Source organism: Psammomys obesus, unplaced genomic scaffold, assembly GCF_907164565.1.
Source record: "Psammomys obesus unplaced genomic scaffold, mPsaObe1.curated_primary_1811, whole genome shotgun sequence".
Classification (NCBI taxonomy): domain Eukaryota; kingdom Metazoa; phylum Chordata; class Mammalia; order Rodentia; family Muridae; genus Psammomys; species Psammomys obesus.
This window is the reverse complement of record NW_026594216.1, coordinates 3,664,541-3,687,987: the sequence shown is the minus strand read 5'-3', so window position 1 is coordinate 3,687,987 and position 23,447 is coordinate 3,664,541. Positions and strand designations below refer to the sequence as shown.

Below are 23,447 nucleotides of genomic sequence, written 5' to 3'. Positions count from 1 at the left end.
TATATGAGTTTAGTATTTCTCTTCATTATTGTAGTAGGCAGGTTCCAGCTCTGCATTGGACTATTGATAGATTTTTCTCTGCCATTATCCTCTGTAGTATCTTCCAGCACCAAAAAGCTGGCCAGCAGAGAGCTGGTTAGTTAGTTAAAGATTAATTTCTCTGTGTCCAACACAAAAGCATGTGGTATCTTCAGCAATAGAATCTTACCATCTTGTTTTAGTGGAAAAACAAGAGAAATGGCAACAGAGCCAATGATGCCTTGGAGGACCTCGGGGTCCTCATTGTCTAATAACTTAGTAGGTAAACTTTGCTCAGCAGTAAGATAGTTGTTTAGCATCCCATGTCTTCTAGGAGTAACATTGATCACTAATGTTCATCCTTTAAAAACAAGTTATATTTTTAATTAGCTTATAAACTAATGAGTTTTCATAAGGTTTCTTCATACCATACATCCTTAGTTTTGGCTAACCTACACCCTATGCCATCTTTCTCCTAACCCCAACCCCAACTTATACACTGGAGAATAATCAGCAACTTCAACAAATGGTGCTGGGAAAGTTAAATTTCAGCATTCACAAATATGAATCTAGAACTTTACCTCCTACCTTGCACAAAATTCAGCTCCAACTAGATTAAGAACCTCAAATCTAATATCCTGAAACCATAGAAAAGTACAGAGTACACAGAGTACACAATGTATAGGCACATGCAAAAGATTTTACAAATAAAACACCAGGCGTTCAGGTAATAAGAGAAACAATTTAAAGATTGGATCTCATGAAACTAAAAAGCATATGTACAGAAAAGGAAATTTTCAAAGTGAAGAAATAGCTCTCACAGTGGGAGAAAATCTTTGCTAATTATACCTGTGTTTTGATTTCTCTGATGTCAACTTGAATTGAACTAGAGTCATCAGAGATGAGGAAGTCTCCATTGAGAAAATACCTCTGTAAGATTGGGATGGAGGCAAGCCTGTGAGGCACTTTCTTAATTAGTGCTTGATGTATGAGTGCCTAGTCAGTTTTGGGTGGGGCTTCCTCTGGGCTGATGGTCCTGAATTCTATGAGAAAGCAGGCTTTACAAAGCATGGGGAGCAAGCCAGTAAGGAGCACTCCTATATAGCCTGTGCATCAGCTCCTGCCTCTAGGTTCCTGCCTTGTTTGAGATCCTGTCCTCAGCTTCCTTCAGTGATGGACTATGGCGTGGAGAGCATAAACTAAATAAACTCTGTCCTCAACTTGCTTTTGGTCATGGTGTTTCAGCATAGACAGCATCTAACAATAGATAAGTGTCTAGAATATACGAAGAACTCAGAAAACGTAGTTGACAAGAAATTTCTTCAATGAGATATGGAACTGAAAAGAAAGTTCCCAGAAGAATAAAAACAAATGATGAGTAAGCCTTCAGGGGAATGTACATTAGAACTCCATGAATACTCCATAGCACCTCTACCAGCGTGATCATCATCAGGACTACAAAAAGACATGTAAATAAATGCTGGCACGGGCATCTGGAAGATGAAACCCTTCTCTACTGTTGATGAGAATGTAAGGTAGTGAAGCCACTCTGGAAATAAGTCTGAAGTTTTCATAAAAGCCTAGAAATAAGTCTAACATATGATGTCATTTTACCACTCCTACACATATAACGTATAACTTATACAGCAATACTTACACATCCATTCACTGATGCTTTATTCACAATACATAGTAAACAGAATAAACCTAGATGCCCATCAGTTATTGAACAGATAATGAAAGTGTGTTGTATATAAACATTGGAATATCATTCAGCTGTAAAGAAAAATAAGATCATGAAATTGTCAGGTAAATGGATGGGAATGGAAACTAGCATACTTAGCAAGGCCACACAGGTCCCTCAAAACAAGTGCTCCATGTTCTCTCTCACATATGAGGTTCTTAGCTTTAAATCTGGTGTTTTATATGTTTAGCATGGAATGTGTATGGAAGCTTGGGAACTAGAAACAGGCTATCAGTTGCACGCAGGTCGCATTTGGGGGGAAATAGAAGGATTTAGTTTTAATAAAAGTAGGGAAGGGGGAATACTAGCCACAGAATGGCGCAAGCAGGTAGTAGAACGACAGAGATAAGAAACGAGGGCCCAGGCAAAACTTCAACAAAGGGAAGTAGACATAGAGAAGCTATCTGGGAACGAACCGTCTTGCAACCCAAGTTAAAAAAGCAGATGGTAGAGTGTATGTGACATGAAATAAAAGGAGTGGCAGCTGGGGGAAAACGTGTGCTTTCTTGAAGGGCTTATTCCTTGTTTCTGACTTGAAAAAGTTTTCAAATAATTATTCGAAAAATGACCAAAGTAACATACGTAAAAATAGTATAGTTGAAAAATAGTGATGAGACAATGGGTAAGAATCCCCACATTTTTCCCATTTACTTTGTTTCACATTGCCTTTGTTGTGATGACAACTCGCCCAACTATGCAGATGTGTCCTCCTTCAAGGACTGTTTCTTTTGAAGGCAGAATTGCCGACAACTCATAAACAGAATTCCTTACTTCTTTGTAGACGCGCTTTACTATTTCATTTCATTTTGTTTTGCTTTAGATTTCTTTTGCTACCGTAGTAAAATATGTTTTGCCATCATGTGCTAATAAATGACAGTATTTAAAGTTTGGCAACATTTGTTTTAAAGCTCGGGCTGTCTACTATTCAATAAGTAGTGCAAATATTTTCCCTTGTGCTGTAGGCTCATGAGCCATCAAATACTGTACTAAAACAATACTGATCCTGCAGCAAGATAAAGAAGAAGGCTAGCAATAAGGGCAATGTGATTTTACGCTTTAATATCTAATATTAGATCCAAAGTCCAATATAAAATAATCTAATATTTAAAATTCAATATCTTCTGATTTCCCACTTTTGAAATCACTTGAGTAGCCTTGTGCAATCCATTCAGGACAAGTGGATTTTCTCCTGGTATGGACTTGAACTAATATTGAGGACGATTTAAAATTGCCTAAAATCAATCCTTATATTGGTTCCCGTTAGTGAGAGTTAACCAGAGCAGATTAATGAGATTAGAAGGTGAGGAAACGGGAGAGATTTACCCAATAACTTTAGCCATAGAGCATTCTAGCTCCTAACTAAAATGATTTCACCAGTAAACAAGAGAGGTTTTCATATTAGAAATGCACCCTGTGTTTTCAGTTACAGATGTAGATCCTACCAATTTAACAACACACTTAACCCTTCTGTCAAGAGCACATTTCTCTTCTCCTTTCTCTGGGCATTTCTCTTCACTGTCATCAGACATTGATCAGTCTGACAGTACATTGCTTCATCTAGTGCTCAATTGAAACTACTGTCTCGTCTTCCCCTGCCTTCATTTTCAGGCCTCTCTAATGAGTGGTTTGAACCCTTGCTTCCCTTTAAAAAAGAGATCATTAGACCATTCTCTAGTAAAATGGCTTCTGCCTCAGCACCCTATTATAAGACACACTTCCAGGACTTTGACACCCACTTTCAAGACAAATAGAGAGATTTTTCTTACTCCTTATCTTTTCTCAAATATCTGGCATTATTGATCACACACATACATTTTTTTCCCTTCTGACATTTCAAAAGAATTTTTCCTTCTATTCTCTAGTATGTGAATTGCCTTTCATTCTTTTAGAGGTCAGATTAAATTTTTATTTCTCTCTGTTCAACCATCTAGAGTGCCCTAAATTATATACAGTAGCTTAGATATTGGCTGTTAGCTGCCAATAAAGTCAGCTATAACCAAGTTTGGCATTTTCACATTTGTGACCAGGTGCACAGACTCCTTCTTCTAGAAGAGCTGGCCATGACCACCTCTCTGTATAGAGAATCTGAGAAAGGCATCTCTAGGATAGCCCTCTTCCACTCAAGTTCATTAATATCATGGTTGAGGAATTTATAATGAATTTTAAACACAGGTAAGATTCCTTCCCATAGCAGCTTGGGTTTTGTCCATTCTCTTGATATCATCTGAAATGTTCTTCCTTGAAATATATATATATATGTATATGTATGTATGTATGTATGTATCCATTTCCAGCCACAAAAACCATAGTGCTCAAGGAGTCATAATAGACTCCCTCTCTTTCTGTTTCTTATATTAGTCTTTATTTTCATCAGCTGTTCTTGTTACATATTCATTTTACTTCTTCAGTCTCAAGAACTATGTTCTGAGTTATTTAGTGGTACACTGGTCACTGAAAGGGAGACTCTCATGAAATGGAAAGTTGGGAATGTCATAGATGCAAAAATAGAAATGACAGTGGTGACCCTGATAGCAGAAATCATGGCATTTATTGGGAATTTATCATGTCTGATGCATTATCTTAAGCTCTTTTAATGGGTTAATTATTTCAGTTTCCTCAAAACTTCTCTGGAATCCGGGCCTTTACTATTATGTGGATTCTATTACATGGATGAGAAAACTGAAGCACAAGGAATGATACAAGATGGAAATGTAAGCCTTGAGAAAGACAATCTCTGTGTCTGGTAAAGGTGGGAATTATAATCCTTAATAGAACCATCATTTGTCCCAGTTGACCAGGGTTGTGTATACTAACTCCATCTTTGGACAGAGCCAGTTTCCATGCACCAACATCACTAGTTCCCTCCTGGCAGCTCATACTTAGCTTCTTCCTAACCTCCTTCTGTCTTTTACTGTTTTCTGTTTGCCTTTTACTGCTTAGCCTTGCTCACACATGCTCTCACTCAAGCTCTTCTTACTTGTTATTCGTTCTTGGCCTTCGACCTTCTACTCCAGGGAAAGACACACACCCGGTCCCTTCCTTAGATCTTAATGTCTAGCTCCAGCTTCATCTCCAAAATATCACTGTACCCACTTGCCTCCTCAAAAATATTTACAGCTGTTTGCACTAGTCTCTGGAGGTTTTGCTTTGCCTCTTAGGCTCCTGAGCCATATTTTAATAAACTAGAGTAATGTGTAATCAGAATATATGAAGAAACAGAAGGGACCATTTGGATTTGTAATAAAATGAGTGAGCAGACTGAGAGGAGATAAAAAGTGGAAGGCGCAAAAAGCAGGAGACAGAAGCGAGCCTCTACTAGCTGATCCTGGGACTGAGCTAATGGGAGCTTTGAGTGAGGAAGGGATGATTTACAGGTCAGTAATTATGCATGCGGGATATTTAGGGAGAAAAAGAGGATGGAGAATTTTAAACTGCTTTGTTGTGCATTATAAATTGAATCTCTGTGGCATTTTCTTGATTTTCAATTACACCGGATGTCAAACTAATGTTTCTCAAATAGAACTGTAGGGATGGGGCAATGAGTCCCAGTTTCACACTCAGCTCAAATAGAAGCTTCATCACCACCATTTTTGATGCTTTTCAGGCATTACATCTTCTAAACACCATTGATTCTTGCTCTTTCTTGTTCTCTACTTTCAATCAATCTAATTCTTGCTGAATGTCTATCACCTTGTTTGTTAATCAATTTATCTTATATGTTCTGATACCTAGTTAGTTAAAATCGGTTTCTAGTTAGCCTTCCAACCTTCAGTCTATCTTTCTTCCATATGAAACAGTTGCATGACATTCTGCTGCCCCAGTCCCTGTCCCTGTGTTATAGATTTTGGTACAACTATCTACCAGCTCCAGGGCAATTTTTCACCTCTTCTGAGCCCACATCAATAATTCTTAATGTGTAATTGATACATACAAGATTTTTAACTTGATAAACTCACATTTGAAGACTAACAAAGAAGAAATATCAACATTTAGGCTTCATTTATTTGTGATATTACAGAATCAAAATTAACACAGCAGATAGACAATTAAGTGTAAAAGACATTTAATTGCTTCTCCCATATTGTAGACTTTTCATATTTTATTAAATAGAAAAATTAGTCACAAAATAACTTGCATTCATTCATTTGATCATCATTTGTTTATATTTGTATGGTAGGAATTAAGATAGATAAAAAGATGACATCTTGACTTATATACATATCCACCATTAGAATTCTGTTGGAATCTCACTTCAAATTATACTCCATAACTTGATTGAGGTGAATCCTAAAATTCAATTCAACTTGAATGATTTTTTTTTCTCTAGAAGAAAATCTGGGAAACTATTTTTTAAAAAGTCTAACCATTTATGAGATGCTTGCTAATAAAAATCACTGATGGTTTTATTTTCTCTAGTTCATTAAATTCTCGAATTTCTACATTACTGTGCTGTCTAAAATCAGCTTCCGTTGTATGTTTAAACTGAATTCCCTTGTCATCACAGTGCAGTATGAACCTCCCCCTCTGCCTAAAAGTCACACCTGATTCTGCAACTCATCTTGACTACATTTTGTGACACTGTGGACCTCAGCCTCTTCTCAGCATGATGAGACTTGAGTTTTAAGGAACCATATTAAACTGACAAACATAATGGCCATCCCAAATTCCTCGCAATGCATGGTGTTGAGTGATCATGGATTCTCCACTCCCCTCTCTAAGTCCAGTCCAGACTGTATCCTCTTCACCTAGAGAAAGCACTGACATCTTACAAAACCCAGGATTTACCTCACTAACTACTTCATAACAGTTGTCTAAATTTTAAATTTCTCTTTAACAGTAGACATTTGAACATATGGTCAGCTAACGGAAATTGTCTTATTATTTTATTCCTGTAGAACCCGGGGCCCTCTCATACTTGTTTTCAAGATGGTATATTCCCTTCACTCTGTCACTGCACCACAACTGCTCAGGATGACTTAGCCTCATCGTGAATTAATCTACAATGCTGAGCATGTTTGACACATGTCAGTTGCTTAACACTGCTTGTCCTTTAGTTTACTCTGGCTCATGATGGTGGCTCTGGTAAAATAGCAACCGCTTTGCCTTTACAAATAGGTGAATGTGGTATTTATTGCTGCTAATGCACCTTAATACGCCCATTGATTTATATGAGATATGCTCATATTTTAAGGACATACTAGGACATTATGAATAGTAAATGAACTTTGGAAAGTCAAATTTTTGCAAAGCGTATGTAGAGAAAATAGTGGATTTAGACAAAATGTATTTCTCTGTCAGAATGTTCAGAGTGGAGTATTTGGGGTAGGGCAGTGTCTCAGGGTTTTAGCTCTATGAAGAGACGTCATGACCACAGCAACTCTTATAAAGGAAAACATTTAACTGGAACTGCTTTACAGTTCAAAGGTTTATTACATTATTGGCACAGTAAGTGGCTATGGTGCTGGAGAAGGAGCTGAGAGTTCTATGTCTTGATCTGAAGGCAGCATAGAGACAATGAATGCCGCATTGGACAAAGCTTGAGCATAGGGGACTTCAAGGCCAGTCTCCACAGTGACATACATCCTTCAGCAAGGCTACAGCTACTCTAACAAGACCACACCTCCTAATACTGCCATTCCCTATGGGATAAGCATTCAAATGCATGAGTGTGTGAGGAGGATTCCCATTCAGAACTCCACAGGGAAAAAAGGCAACAATCGAAAAGAATGAATAGGTTGGGTTTGGTGGAGCATGAATCACTGTAACTGCATCCTTACGGAGGGAGGCTGAGGCGTTAAGGCTGCTTTGAGTTTGAAGCCAGGCTGTATTACATAGTGGTGCTTTGTCTCAAAAACTGAAGTTAAGAGAAGAGGGGTAAAGAGGGACTACAATGAAGGAAGAGTTTTTATACGCAGGGTCTTTGGAATTGCTATGTACCAGGTAGTGGCAAGACCAAGATTTCTAGGCTTTAATCTATACAGTTCTCAGGACTCTGTTTCAATCAACCAATAAATTAAATAGATAAATAAATAAATAAATAAATAAATAAATAAATAGATAAATAAATAGATAAATAGATAAATAGGTAGAGAAAGAAAGAAAGAAAGAAAGAAAGAAAGAAAGAAAGAAAGAAAGACAAAGCTCTGAGTAGAATCCCACAAACAAGCCTGTGAAGCTGCCCATCAAATTAAATGGCCCTGAGAGTTCAATTTAACTCATGACAAACCAATTTCTGGACCTAAGTGGAACTTTTAATATCCCTCTAATCAGCCACAGGAAACAAGGGGCATCTGCCTCTTATGGAGTAAGTCATACCTGGCCTTTCTCTCTGTACCCATTCACATTGGGTGTTCTAGAGGATTCTTCCTACTGAGCCACATCATAACTCAGCATTAGAAAGCTACAACCACCCCTAATCATTGCTGCTACATCACAGTTTACTTTACAACCACTCAAGAACAAATCAAGCTCTTGGTGATCAGCAACTTGTATAAGATGGGATTAGGAAAAGAGATGCTTCATTCTAAGACCAGTAGGAGAAATACTGCTTTGACTGATAGAGAAAATGAAGATGAAATGAACACCAGGAAAGGACTGGGATGCAGCTGAAGCTTGTATAATTTGTCATTGTCCTCTACCCTTACCAAAAAACTCAGTGACTATATCAGTTACATGTAGACACTCTGTACTTGGTGCCAGACTCTTTTTTTTTTCTGTTTACAATGTATATTCCTTCATATGAACTCCATATACAACTTAGGAAGGTTAGTTGATTTTTTAAATTGGTTCTCTATTTAATTCTTAGTAACGATCCATTTCATCCCATACTATCAAATTTACACATTTTATCAATTTTTCATCTGTTTCTCTGTTTGTCTTATGATTTCAAATGGGCAAATATTTTGCTGTGCATATATGTGATGATTGTTCTTTTTTAAATTTTTAAGATTTTTGATCATTATAATTTATTCACTTTGTATCCCAACTGTAGTCCCCTCCATAGTCTCCCCCCAAACCCAGCCTCCTTTCCTCTTCTCCTCTTATGCCTCTCCCTCAGTCCACTGATTGGGGAGGTCCTCCTCCCTTTCTATCTGACCCTCACCTATCTGGTCTCATCAGGACTAGCAGCATTGTCTTCCTCTGTGGCCTGGTACAGCTGCACTCCCCGCAGGGAGAGGTGATCAAAGAGCCAGCTACTGAGTTCATGTCAGAGACAATCCCTGTTCCCCTTACTAGAATATCCACTTGGAGACTGAGCTGCCATGGGCTACATCTGAGCAAGGGGTCTATACATGGTCTTTGGTTGGAGTATTGGTCTTTGAAAAGATCCCTGGGACAAATTTTTTAGTTCTTTTGGTCTCCTTGTGGAGCTCCTGACCCCTCCAAGTCTTTCTATCTTCCCCTTCTTTCCTAAGATTCCCTCCACTCTGCCCAAAGTTTGGCTGTGAGTCTGAGCATCTGCTTTGGTATCCTGCTGGGTAGAGTTTTTCAGAGGCCCTCTGTGGTAGGCTCCATCCCTGTTCCCTGTTTTCTTTAGCTTCTGATGTCTATCCTATTTACTTTCTAAGTGAGGATTGAGCAACTACCCAGCTACCCTCCTTCTTGTTTAGCTTCTTTAAGAGTGTGTGTGGGGAGACATAAAAGTTAATTGCAATTTAATATAAGCTTCATTTTCAAGTATATGACCTGGTTCATTCTTTGGTCCACAGTACATGGTCCCAGGTAGGGATGACTTATGCATGAACATGTACAGGAGTGAACAAGATGAAAGGTGCTTTCATTGAGAGGCCACACTTGGAAACAGATTATGTGTAGCTAAGGAATTTGAACTGTTCCTTTGAAGGTAATGACAAATCTACTAAATAGCTTTAGGAGAGAACATGATACACAGGCAGATTTCTGTCTTTAAAAGATTTGCCTAGTGGCTCTGATAACAGGTTATAAAAATGCTAAAGCTCTACAGAAGAAAATAATTGCAAGGTTATTATCAGTTTAAAAATGGAAGCAGGCAGTGGGGATATGAAGAGTGTAACAGCACACTGTGTCTTTGGAACCTTTTTGGCAAACAGATGCTATTCTGTTAACCAAAGACAGGTAGAATATATTAATGCTAACTACTATTTATTGAGCATAACTACATCCAAAGGAGACATTAATCATTTAACATGCATTATGTACTGTTTTGTCAAGTTGACATCATAAAGTACGTCCTGTCATTGATTTTAAAAAAGGACAAAATCAGGGTTTGAAAAACTAGCTGGTGAAACATTACATGAAAAGCGGTAGAGCTGAATAAAAAAAAAAAGCCAATAAGACACAGAACCTTAGTTATACCAGTGTTACCTGAAGTGCTGTGGTCCAGAGCTACCTGAATGAGGGGCATCTAAGGACTTGACAATTTGAACATCTCAGTATATGAGGATAGAATTCCTGAAAAATAAAGAACAAACTCAGTAAGTATTTTTTTTACACTTTTTGAAATATATACTACTGGTTTGTGGCAAAAGAGTATTTTTAATACTGATAATTTAATTTGCTTTAAAAATTATGAATTTGCCTTCCTTGTTTGATACAAAATAACTATCATTGTGTTTGCTAAGTCTCAAACTTACAGAAGTTGTGCATGTAATATAGTTATTTTTATCAGAATCATTTGACAGTTGTCAACCATGTAACCTCAAAAAAAATGTTGACACTCTTCTGCACAATTACAATTAAACCACCACATTTGGGAAATTAATATGGACCCTCTGCCATCATATAATATTCAACCACTATTTTAGTTTTATCAGTTGTCTCCTTGTGGTTTTAATAGCAGAACAGTTTGCTTTGGGTAGCATTAGCAGTGAGACCTATTTAGTCTCCAAAAATCTGGCATCTGGAACTGCTCCTCTATCTTTCATGAGAACATATTTTTCATGGAGCAGTGCATTTGTAGAATACCCCTTCAGCTTCAGGTTTTCCAATAATCTTTCATTCCCAGATTCAGATTACATGTCTTTAGTGAGAATTTTTGCTTAGAACAGCTGTATTACTCATATTCATCACCATTGTGATCAAATACCCAACAAGGGGCAACTTAAGGAAGAAAGGGTTTATTTTGGCTTATAATTTACGGGAAAGGGTCTGTCCTGCTAGACATGTGGATGGTCATACTACATATGTAGTCAAAAGACTAAGAGTGAACTAAAAGAAGGACCAGATGATAAAACATTAATGCTGATGCCCACTCCTTCCTCCTAAATGTCCTACAACCTACCAAAAGTCATCATGTTCAAACACATGAGCCTGTGGTGAATATTTGAAACTGGAGCCACAACATTTACCCAAATTCCAGAAAGAAGAAAAAAAAAAAACAGAGGAAAGTTAACTTTTCTTTTCTTTCGAAAGTTAACTTTTCAATGTGTTGTGTTTGGATTCATATGAGTGAAATCATCATTTCGATAATATTCAAATAAGTAGTTGAATAGATGTGCCTGAAATTCGTCTGGGAAATAAGAACTAGAGACATAATCTTAAGCTCATCAAAGTAAAAGTGATAGTTGAAGCTGCAGCATGAATTAGCTAAGAAACTTCATGAGAAATAGAAGCAAAGACACCAAAAGATAAAGCCATGGATATATCTTAATTTTAAGGACCCAAAGAAAGAAGAATATGAAAAAGGAAGCTAAGAGGAAAAGATGCTGGGAGACTAAAAGCATTAAGATATGGTTAAGAAATCAAATCAGCATGAAAGTTTTATCCCCAGGAGAATTCCCGTTGAGGTTTCCCAGTCTCACCCTTCTACTTTAACACCTTGCTGTAAGTTCACTTTAAATGATAACGCAGATTCTTTTTAGAATTTTTCTTTTGAGAGAAGATTGTTCCTTTCCTCATAGCTTTAAATAAACTAATAAAAAAGATATATTTGCAGACGGTTTACCTTTTTCTTTCCCTTTACCGTAATTTTACTCATTACACATTAGTAGTCTGCTAGAAAGTATCTTCTCCCAATACCAAAGAAAAAGTAATTGTTTTAAAATTAATGTTTACCTTTTTTTTTTTTTTTTTTTTTTTTTTGGTATTTTAACGTCTTGTGTGATCTGGAATCGCTCCACTCAAGTCTACCTAAACGTTAAAGAATGAGCTATATGCATTTGTTTACAGGATGCTTTTCCAGGAAGAGGTAAATAATATCTTTGAACCTAACAAGCATTGGCGGTTTTTTTTGTTTTTTTGTTTTGTTTTGTTTTTACTGTGACACAGTCATCATCCCAATCCTTTCACTTCCAGCATTCTCATCCATCCTCAGTTTTAAAGACCCTCTTAAACTAATGTCTGATGCATTGACCACCTCTGTCCTTACGGTCCACACTCATGTTGACCCAGGATCATGAAAACGGAGGGAGAGAGCCAGGCAGAGACAGAGACTACAGCACACAACACAGCAGCTGAGCGTGTGTGACTTTATTGACTGTTCGGGTTATAAAATGACTGAGGCTTAGCTATGTGATTCCTACCGAGCTATCTGAATGAATGTGCTTCAGTTTCAGTATCTACAAAACAAGATAAACAAAGTACCTACCTGTGATGACTGTTATGAAGATCCCAATGTGTTAATGTGAGTAAGCATTTAGAATAGTGTTGGACACACAGTAATCAATATGTAAGCTTAAACTCTATCATCTGTCCAATGAGAGTATCAAATCCAGCATGTCTGAATTTAGACATCCTGATCACCTTACAACTTCAAATCTAGTATTTCATAGCTCAGTAAAAATCACCACCAAATATCTGATTACAACAGTCATTTCAGGTTGGTTGCTACAGATGGCCGTGCTCCATCCAAGCCCAGGCCTGGCATTTGCTGTCCTTTGTCTACAAAGGTCTCTCTCTGAAGTTTGTTCTTTTAAGCTTTGGGTTAAAAGTGAGCCTCTAAAACAGCAGTTCTCAGCCTGTATGTTTGTCATGACTCCTTTGGGAGTCATATATCAGATATTCTGAATATCAGATTCTTACATTATGATTCATAACAGTAGCAAAATTACAGTTACGAAATAGCAACAAAAAATAATTTTATGCTTGGAGGTGTCACCACAAAATGAGGAATTATGTTAAAAGGGCTGCAGCATTAGGAGGGTTCAGAACCCCTACTCTAAAAGAACTCTTCCTTTCCCATCTTGTTCAAGTGACCTTGAACCTATTTTCCTCCATGAAACTGTATTATCCTCTTTTGATGTTATTAGTTTCATTTACAATTGTATAGTTATTTATTTTTTAGAGTCTGTCTTTCCAACTAAACTGCATTCCTAGTGGAAATAGGGACCATGTTTCTTTATTGGTATGGAGCACAGTGTTTGACACATACAAACATATATAATTATCAAACGAATGAGTGAGTGGGCAAAAGACATGCATATGATGAACAACTACTTTGGGCTCTTTAAGGATTCCTTGAAAGCTGAAGATCAAAGAGACACTCTCTTCTTTATAAAGTGATGGAAATAAAGGTATTTGAATAAATAGGTTTCTCTAATGTCTGTCTTAAAGATGCCTGTCCTCAGAGACAAACAAAATTAGAGATCCTGGGGATAGGGTATAGGAATTGATATTATGATATGGCATCAAGTCCCATTGTCATGATGATAAACCCCAGAGAATGGGGAGTCAAAGGGCCAGTCCAGTCCTGGCTGGGCTGGGGGTTCCCTGCCTTCTATGGAGAATTACCGGGATTGTCAAAGATCAAATGCAGCAGTTTTGTTTTATGTTTTATGTTTTTGTTTTTATGTGTGTGTGTGTGTGTGTGTGTGTGTGTGTGTGTGTTTCTGACTAGTGATGTGAGGTTGGGAAAGATAAACTCACAATTTCAAAATCTGTATAAAGCAACAGGGGACAAAGCATGTTGCAAAGGAGCATGCTGTTACAGGGCCTCAGAGCAGTCCTTCTTCCATACTCTCGTCGGGTAGGTCTTAGCACAAACTTCCAAACTGTCCCAGGGATTAAAATACCATTTTTTTTTTCTGAGAGTGTTTGAAATTAATTTTTCTGTTACTGGATGAAGTGGCCATTGTTATGTAAAACTGTGCTTAATTGTCTGCCGGGAGGTGATACAAACACTCTTGAGAGCTGTGCTGTAGTATCCATACCTTTATTTACCTGCAGGGACACAGTACTGTTTCTGCAACTGTAAATAGGTCTTGCTGCTTGTGTCACCTCTCCCCTCCCCCTTCTTGCCACGTTCTTATTCTCATGTTCTTCACAATCCCTTTTTTCCATTTATTTTTTATTTTTATTTTTATTAATGACAGTTTATTCACTTTGTATCCCCCCTGTACCTCCCTCCTCCCCTCACACTCCCTCTTCCCCACCCTTCTCCCTCTTCGGTCCACTGATAAGGGAGGTCCTCCTTTCCTTCCCTCTGATCCTAGTCTATCAGGTCTCATCAGGACTGGCTGCATTGTCTTCTTCTGTGGTCTGGCAGGCTGCTCCCCCCTCAGGGGGAGGTGATCAAAGAACAGGCCAGTCAGTTCCTGTCAGAGACAGTCCCTATCCCCATTACTATGGAGGCCACTTCATTACTGAACTGCCATAGGCTACCTCTGTGCAGGGATTTCAGGCCATCTCCATGAGTGGTCCTTGGCTGGAGTATCAGTCTCAGAAAAGACCCCTGTGCCCAGACTTTTTGGATCTGTTGCTGTCCTTGTGGAGCTCCTGTCCTCTCCAAGTCTTTCTAGCTCCTCCTTCTTTCATTAGATTCCCTGCACTCTGCCCAAAGTTTGGCTATGAGTCTCAGCATCTGCCTCCATACCCTGCAGGGTAGAGCCTTTCAGAGACCCTCTGTGGTAGGCTCCTGTCCTGTTCCCTGTATTCTCCCTCCTTCAATGTCCATCCTCTCTGCATTTCTGAATGGGAATTGAGCATCTTAGCCAGAGTCCTCCTTCCTGATTAGCTTCCTTAGGTGTACAGATTTTCGTATGGATGGAATATTACTGAGGGATTAAAAAAAAAAAAAAAAAAAAAAAAAAAAAAAAAAAAAAAAAAAAAAAGAAATCATGAAATTTGCAGGTAAATGGTGGGAACTGGAAAAGAACATCTTGAGTGAGGTATCCCAGAAGCAGAAAGACGCACAGGGTATATACTCACTTATAAGTGGATATTAGACATATAATATAGGATAAACACAATCCATTTTTAAAAGCAATTGTCCTTATTTTATCAGTTTCCAAAAAGCAAGGAATGGGTTTGGAAGAGATTGAAATACATGACAAGTGTGGTGATCTTCAGACTCTTGAAATCCATCCTTTTGGAAGTCCATAAATTAGGAAGGAATTGCTTCCCTCTTCTTAGGATCCAGTGATCCCTTCAGCAAAGGATAGTATTGGTACTCCCAAATTCCCTCACACCAAGTGGCCTCCAGAAAATGCGCTTCAGGTGGACTTGGACCTTTTTGGTCATGTGAGAAAGGAAGGACTATGGTTTTGAGTATCACACCAGAGTTGTCACCTGAAGCCACCTCTCACAATGCCCTCAGTGCTGCTCCATGATGCATTCCCACACCTCCCGCCCCTCAGACTGCTTCAACTTAAATGTCCACCTCCCTCTTCAGCTTTGAGGGATTACTGTTTTCTATCTCTGTTCTGGTTATGTATACAGCAAAACATTTCATCCAAGACTTGTGCACTTTTCAGACAGTAATTTTTTCAGATCGCTATTTCCCAACCACATGCATCGTGTGGCCTTATTACAGTGTTTATCTGTAGACACCCCTTTTCGGTTTGGCTTGGTTTTGTTAATGTTTACCTCTTCCCCAGAACACGGGAGGCATTGGTGTAGAACACGTGGCTTGTGAGGGGAGAGCACATTTGGCTCCTTTGCAGAAACGTGTCTTCTTGACCCTTGTGCCCTTCGCTACCATGAAAGTCCCGAACATAATCTTCTGCAGGGATTTGTGCAGGTGTCTATTATGGCCTGTGATATCACAATCTGTGATATGGCTTCCAGTGTTCTCACTGTGGAAAGGTTAAGCTATCCTGACCTCTTTTTTTTTTTTTTTTTTTTTTTTTTTTTTTTTTTTTTTTGAGTGAAAATGTCCACAAGGTGTTAGGACTGTCAGAGAACAGATTGAAACAAGCTGTAACTTCAATCAGGAAAAAAACTCCACGGCAAGCAGAGGGTTTCCTTAGAAAACAGAGCAATCACTTTTTAACTCCAACGTTATAAAAACCAGGAATTGGGAGGCTGAGGCAGAAGGACCATGAGTTTGAGGCCAGCCTAAGCTACATAAGAGATTTCCAGGGCAGCCTGTGCTACATAGTAAGGCCCTTTCTTATCAAATAAAATTATAAAAACAAACCCTTTTGTCTCCTACTGTTCTCACAGTCCAATATTTTTCAAACTAAAAACTGAGATTCATGCACTTACAAATATATAGATGATTTTTGTCCCAAAGGTACTGCAGATCTCATGTGGGAAGACTCAACAGTATAACAAGCTATACTGTCCCATAAATATACCCCAAGTTAAGACCCAGCCTCCTAATCCCACTCTCATATAACGATGTAGATCGATCGCCGCCCTCTATGAAAATGGGAGTTTGGAGGGTTCCCAGGGGGACAGTGAAAGTAGGAAGGATGTCCTCTGCCCAAGATTGTCCCTCAGCCTAGCAGTTAGAGTTAGGATCACGGTTCCTGCCTGGATCTGCCAGCTCTGGAATCCCTTTAAAGGCCTTCTAATGGCAAATCCCTAGTGATGTTTATTTCTGAAACAAGGCAGCAACAGGGTGGGAGGGCCATCCCACAGTACTGCTTCCTGCCTTTGTAGTCTTCATCTTTCACTGATCAACAACGATTAGCCACACACAAATGTCAGTTGCTCTCTGTGCTTTCTCAGATCCGTTTGAGTGTGAACCCAAACGTTTCACACAGCCTCCTGCTACTGCTCTCTGGCATGTAACTTACAGTAACATAAACCAACAAATATTTATGTGCTCTGAGTCTTCTTTCCATTTCCAACTGTAATTCCCTATTGTTTGATAATAGGTAAATCTCTGAAAAACAAGCTTAAACTGATAGTACTTCATAGGAACAGGGGACACATAGGATTTCTCTTTAATTCTGAAAGGCCTTGAGGAGCTCAGGTCAGAGGATGGTCTTTCAAACTACCAATTGGCACAAGAAAAAGGCCTCCATCCACTGAAACAGGGAACTCAATTGTACTTATCCTTTGAATTCTGAAAGCTTATTAAGAAAGACTAACATTACCCCGTGACAACACATTGCTAATTAATAAGTAATTTTAATTCTTCCAGAAGTAAAATATTAATATTTTCAATGAAAACAAGCATCACATATGATGTTCTAATTGTTATAAAACTATTTAATAGTAATATCAGTTTAATTATTTAGACATCTCGTAGTGGTGTAAATACTATCTACACAGTCATACAACTTTTTTACTTTCCCATAGACAAAGGATCCAAGAACTAACTTAACGCTGCCTGCCGGGCCATGGAGCAACTGCTCACAATTCTGATGCCTGCGTCTATGAGATTTACTAGCAAGAAACAACACTCTTTGTTTTCATAAGTAGGAAAAAGTTGCATTTTCTTATATAAATTTCATTCTTGGTGTTATTAGAAGGGATTAGGGTGGAGTTGGAGTAGTCTAAAATTTAATTAACCTAATCCCTTTAACAAGAATTGTTTTCATACTGATAATTCTCTGTAACAACAGTATTACAGAGCACATCCACGTGAAATATTTACATTAAATATTTTAGCATATAATCTTTCCTTCAGCTCTGTTGGGAATGGTAAGATTTTTGATTCTTTTAGCTTTCTTTGTTTTCTTTCTCTCTCACCTATATACAGACAGGACAGGAATGAAATACTCTTCTAGCTCCCTTTATTTCATCCTCTGCTGATTTTTTTCCCAGTGTCACTGTCTTTTGGTAAATTATGTTAATGGCTATCAAATCACTAATCTCCTACAAGAGCATGAGCACTATGAAATAAGGGAAACAGTGGATTGATTTCTTTTTTTTGAGAGGGGTATCAGCAGTCACTTGGTGTAGATTCTCATTTCAAATGATTTGTTTACCCATCGATTGCAATAAATTGCCGTGCTGCTGAAAATACCCCTAAGAGCTGAGTCAGATGAAGGACAAACCTGCCATTCTGGTCACCTCCTCTGATGATCCCCTGTGTAAATTACAAATTGTTCTTAATCTGCTCAGATGTCATGTTATCAGTGAGACCTTCTCTGACCTCAAAGTATAAAATTACAATAAGCGTCCTGCTTCCAAGGCCACCTCCCCTCGGCTGGCTTTATTTTCCCAAAGCACCTGTCATCACATAGCATTATGGAGCACTGTGTGCTTATTTGCCTAGTGCATCCCCTCCACCTGGAATGGAAGCACCACCAGAAAGCAAGGACTGGAATTCGTTCACTGCTCTATCTTAGGAATCAAGTCCCTTTTAATAGTCATAGAGTGGGCGAGCAATATAAATTGTTGAATATATGGAGCTTTTCTCTCCTATTTCAGGTACCTGAAACACTGAATCTGTGTAAAGCTGTGAGAGACTATGTTTTATAGGCCTTCACACAGAGCTTGGATAGTCCTGCTGAGGGGAAGCGGAAGGGTGCCTCTCCCCAAAAGACAAATCACAAACCCAGGTTTTCTGTGGCCACGACTTTGTACTGAAGTAGAGGCATGAGCTGCCCTCTAGCACTCACATGTTTACAGTTCTAAGAATGACACAAACAAGAGGATCCCAAAGAGTGCTGCCCCAGGGCACTAGTTCTATAGGTAACAAACGGAAGGTTACTATGCTTAAGAGAGGCTCAAGAGAGTGAAAGTAGGTATAACTTCTGAAGCTAAGCAAGGTTCTTATTTCAAGGCAACTCAGATGCTCAGGATGTTCTTCAGGGCTAACGTAAGCTGCTTTTCAAAATAATTAAGAAAAAAAAAGTAAAAACAACTCATTGGATCTTAGCCATTGTCTTAAAACACACCAGCACTGCTCCTAGGGCAAGGTTGTAGGACAGGAGCCTCCACTGGTCTGAACATAGAAGACATCAGCGGTTTGTGCTGGCTGCTTCTTACACGCTTTAAGTGACTTTGGAAAGCTTCCCAACACTTCTATGCTTGATTCCCTCTTCTCTAAGGGAAGGATGACAGAGATTGCCTAGGATATGTAAATCGCCTAAGTGCAAACTGGGTGGAGGGAGGGGAGATGCTGACATTCCCTTTTATTCCATGAGTGGTTGAATGCCTCTTAGACAGATTTCTTCAACAATGGCTTTCATTGTTATGATTGATGTATGCCCAGGCTCAGCCTGATGTGCCTCCACTTCCTTTGGTCCCAATGTCTTGTTCCCATCTGAGATTCTTCGCACACGAAAGCTGAAGGTGAACCAAGACTGTCTTCCACCAAGAGTTAAAACTATGTGCCGTAACTCTCTTTAGTGTCTCCAGCAAAGCCAAGTTGCCTTGTTCCCACATTCCTGGCCAGGGGTGACAATGCTCCAGTCAGGAGGAAGGTGGTAGCATCAAGTTAGAGGTTATGCAGATGGCTGCGTGCTGACAGGTTTTGAAGTGACCGTATTTTAAAAGTAAATCTCAGATGAAGGCATGATCTGTGTGAATCTGACCCCTTCCGGAAAAATGTGCATTTTACATCTATTTGGAATTTATAAATCCTGACAGATTCCACAATATTTATAGCTCTCCATAAAAAGGCTTTGCCAGTTTGCAGAGCTTTGCACTTGGCTCTCCGGTATGCTTAAGAGAGTTTAAATAATAATAAATTTGGTGATTTATTCCACCTGGAACAGAAAGTTACCCGCCCTACCCCCACCTCCATCCACGCCCCAGCTCCTTTTGAAGGGGATGGCTATACATAGCGCCCACAGACGCTGGGATCAGGAATAGGGAATTGAAATGTGAGAGAAAAGTACAGCAACATTTCCATTATCACTGATTTCTTGAGTATATTTTTAAAACAGTTCTGTTCCTCACATAACATCCCTTCTCTCCTTTCTCCTGTCTCATCTCAATTATACCTGAGTCTCCCAAACCTGTTGCCAATGTTCAGATTCAATTGCTTTAATGGGGAAGGGGGAGAAAGTATGGGCTGACTAGGTAGGAGCAAGCTACCTCTAGGGAGGACAGAGCAATTCTTCAGTGCCCATCTTGTATTTCACAAGAGTCAGCAGGTAACCGAGTGTCTATGTCTACAGTGTAAATTAATTGCTCAAGATCCATCTCACGCATCCAACAGATGATATGATCAAAAGCTCACGACTCATGAAAGGAATAAGAACAGAATTCTAAATGTAAGTCCAAGAGAAAGACTGAGGACAATATGCTCGTAAACGCCTAGAACATGATGTGTGGAATATAGTAATTCCTCTTATGCATAGTTTAGTTTTCCATACTGTCAGCTACTCGTGGTCTAGTGTGGCCCAAAATGTTAAGATGAAGAAACCTAGAAATAATTTGTTTAAGCTTTACATTGTGCACACGGTGAAATCTCTCACCGTTTGACTCCGCCCAACCTTTGTGGATATGAACAGTGCCTTATCTTTGTGTTCACACTGTGGATACTGCCCACTGACTAGTCACTGAGGGGCCGTCTTAGTCCCCAGAGCAGTGATCCCCAGCCTCACAGGATTCATATTCCACTAGGCTAGCGCTATATCAAGAACGTCCACCCGTACCACCCAGTTACATCATTTCATCACAAAGACACTGTACAGTGCCCATCTGCCTAAGAAGGAAGAATATATGAAAACACTTTGAAAGTGACCTCATTCACATGGCTTTTATTATAATACATTGTTCTGTTTAATTGTGAGTCATTGTTGTTAATTTCTTATTGTGCAAAATTATAAATAAATTCTTCATAGGCTAAGAATATATAGGGATATATATATGAATATATATACATATATACATGAAACTGTTTCTTATACACACACACACACACATATATATATATACATACATACATACGTATGGTATGTATATATGAAACTGTTTCCTATACCTGAGTAGTGGACTTTTTATGTTGTTATTTGCCTTTCTTTTTAAAGAAAGTTTTAAGAACTACTGAGTCATTCTCTACTGGCGGAAGCTGAGGAGAGGCCTTGAGTCTAGCAGAAACAGTGTTACAACTTGTGTCTTGACGGGAGGTTTATTTTCAGCTTCTTGTTTGAGTGGGCTGTAAGGGAAGTAGTATTTGTAAGGAGAATAATAATTAACATCCGCTGAGAGCTGCCTATGGGCAGGCAGGAAGTAACAAACCTATAAGTGTCTGGTTTGGTACAGCCACTTCTCCTGGCCTAGAGCAGGTCCTCCACAGCCTAAGAATTCCACATCTGCAGTCTAGGAGCACAGAGTGAAGCCATGGGAGAGGTGGGGGTGCAGAAAGTTGCCAGCAGCAAATGTGACATTGCCCCATGTGGAGCACTGAGTTAATTTGGTAAACTAAACAACACGAAGGCACTCAGTGCTGCAGCCTCCTGCCATTCACAGGTCCTCGTTCTGCCCTCCTGCTCTCGGTGCTCCTTGTTTGATGGCATTCATGCTCTATAGTCATTCCTTGTCAATGTTCCCAAAAGAATGCAGTGTAGTAACTATTTACATAACATTTACATTTAAATCATCTCCAGATGATTTAAAGTATGTGAAGGGACTATGCAAATGCTATGCCATTTTAGATTAGGCAGATTTGGGTACCCTTGGAGGACCTGGAACCAATCCCTCAAGGATACTGAAGCTTAACTATAGTGGGCTTCTGTGTCCCATTACTTGGAATGCATCCTCGGCCCAAGACATTCCCCAGCACTTGTCTCATATCTAGCTATTAGGATGCCAGATGTTTGGACCAAGCCCCAGAGCCTGCAGTGTTCCACATTTTAATGATTTGTGGTGAATAAAGTAAACGTTTTAAAACCAGATTTTATGAAGCAGGGACCTGGTTAAGTATGATGGACTGGGGGCAAAGCCAAAAGGAAGCTGAATGTTAATGAGGGTATCCTTGGCTATATAGGAAATGATGCCAAGTAAAACCTGAAAAAGTTTGACATCAATAGACATGCAGAGTGGAAGGTGGAAGCTCAGGAGGCCTCAACCTTAGACAAAGAGTTACAGGCAACTAAGGAATCCTGAGAGGGGGAGATATAGTCTTCCCCAGGGAAGAGCATACCAATTAATTATCCAGTACTAAACCATCAGCCCTGAAAACATATATACAAGTAACATTATGTACAGAGCAGATTGTATTCGTGTTTTTAGGAATACACACGGACATACACACTTTATTTTTAAGCTGGGAAGAAGAGATGGAGGAAAGAAAGAAAAAGAAATTATGTAATTATATTTTAATATAAAAAATAGTGAAAAAGAACCATGTTCTAAGGAATGTCAGTCAAGTCAGGAAGGGATGCCCTGTGCCCTCCTTGGTTCACTGTAAGACTTTTCTAGGAGGAAGTAGAAGGCTTGAGCTCTTAGAAAGTTCTGAGTTGTGTGTTTCTGTGATCACATTATGGGTCTAACATACATGGGATAAATAAACTGTTCTCATACTTTGAAGCCAAGGGAAACACAAGAAAATTACCATGTTAATTTTTTCAAGATGCTTTTTGTTTTTGTTTTTTAATGTATTATGTGTATGAGGGTTTTGTATGTCTGAGGCTGTGGAGATCAGAAGAAGGCATCTTGATGACCCTAAACTAGAGTTACAGAGAGTTGTGGGCTGCCAGGTAGATGCCAGGAATTGAACCTGGGTCTTCTGAAAGCGTGAGCCGGTGTTCTTAACCGCTGAGTCATCTCTCCAGCGTCCCACAGGCTGTTATGGAGGAGAACCCAGTTGGGCAATGTTTAGTGATTTTCTGATTGCTGCTTTCTGCCCTCGCTTGTCAGCAACCAGCTGTAAGGTGAGGCTGTGTTGAACCAGCCTTTAATGAACGCTCCTCTCTTTTTCTTCCCTAGGGTAACCCTTACATGTGCAATAATGAGTGTGATGCGAGTACCCCTGAGCTGGCACACCCCCCGGAGCTGATGTTTGATTTCGAAGGAAGACATCCCTCCACTTTTTGGCAGTCTGCTACTTGGAAGGAGTACCCCAAACCTCTCCAAGTTAACATCACTCTGTCTTGGAGCAAAACCATTGAGCTCACAGACAACATAGTTATGACTTTTGAATCCGGTCGTCCAGACCAAATGATCCTGGAGAAATCTCTCGATTACGGACGAACATGGCAGCCCTATCAGTATTACGCCACAGACTGCCTAGACGCATTCCACATGGACCCAAAATCCGTGAGGGATTTATCCCAGCACACCGTCTTAGAAATCATCTGCACAGAGGAGTACTCCACTGGCTACTCCACAAATAGCAAAATAATCCACTTCGAGATCAAAGACAGGTTCGCGTTCTTTGCTGGACCTCGACTACGAAATATGGCTTCCCTCTACGGACAGCTGGACACAACCAAGAAGCTCAGAGATTTCTTCACAGTCACGGACCTGAGAATCAGGCTGTTGAGACCCGCCGTTGGGGAAATGTTTGTGGATGAACTACATTTGGCACGCTACTTTTATGCGATCTCAGACATAAAGGTGCGAGGAAGGTAAGAGAACATCTCGAATGGAAAAATAATAATAATAATAATAATAATAATAATAATAATAATAATAATAA

The 23,447-nt window shown here is 39.3% G+C and overlaps 1 protein-coding gene across 7 annotated transcripts in view; it reads left to right on the top strand.

Moving 5' to 3' along the window:
- The window catches only part of Ntng1 (netrin G1), a 359,263-nt gene that overhangs the window by 173,167 nt on the left and 162,649 nt on the right, over positions 1 to 23,447 (top strand). For all 7 annotated transcript variants that reach the window (XM_055618146.1, XM_055618143.1, XM_055618140.1 and 4 more), the window contains exon 3: positions 22,736 to 23,376. In XM_055618146.1, the coding sequence (XP_055474121.1) occupies positions 22,736 to 23,376 (641 nt within the window). The remainder of the gene's footprint in view (positions 1 to 22,735; positions 23,377 to 23,447) is intronic.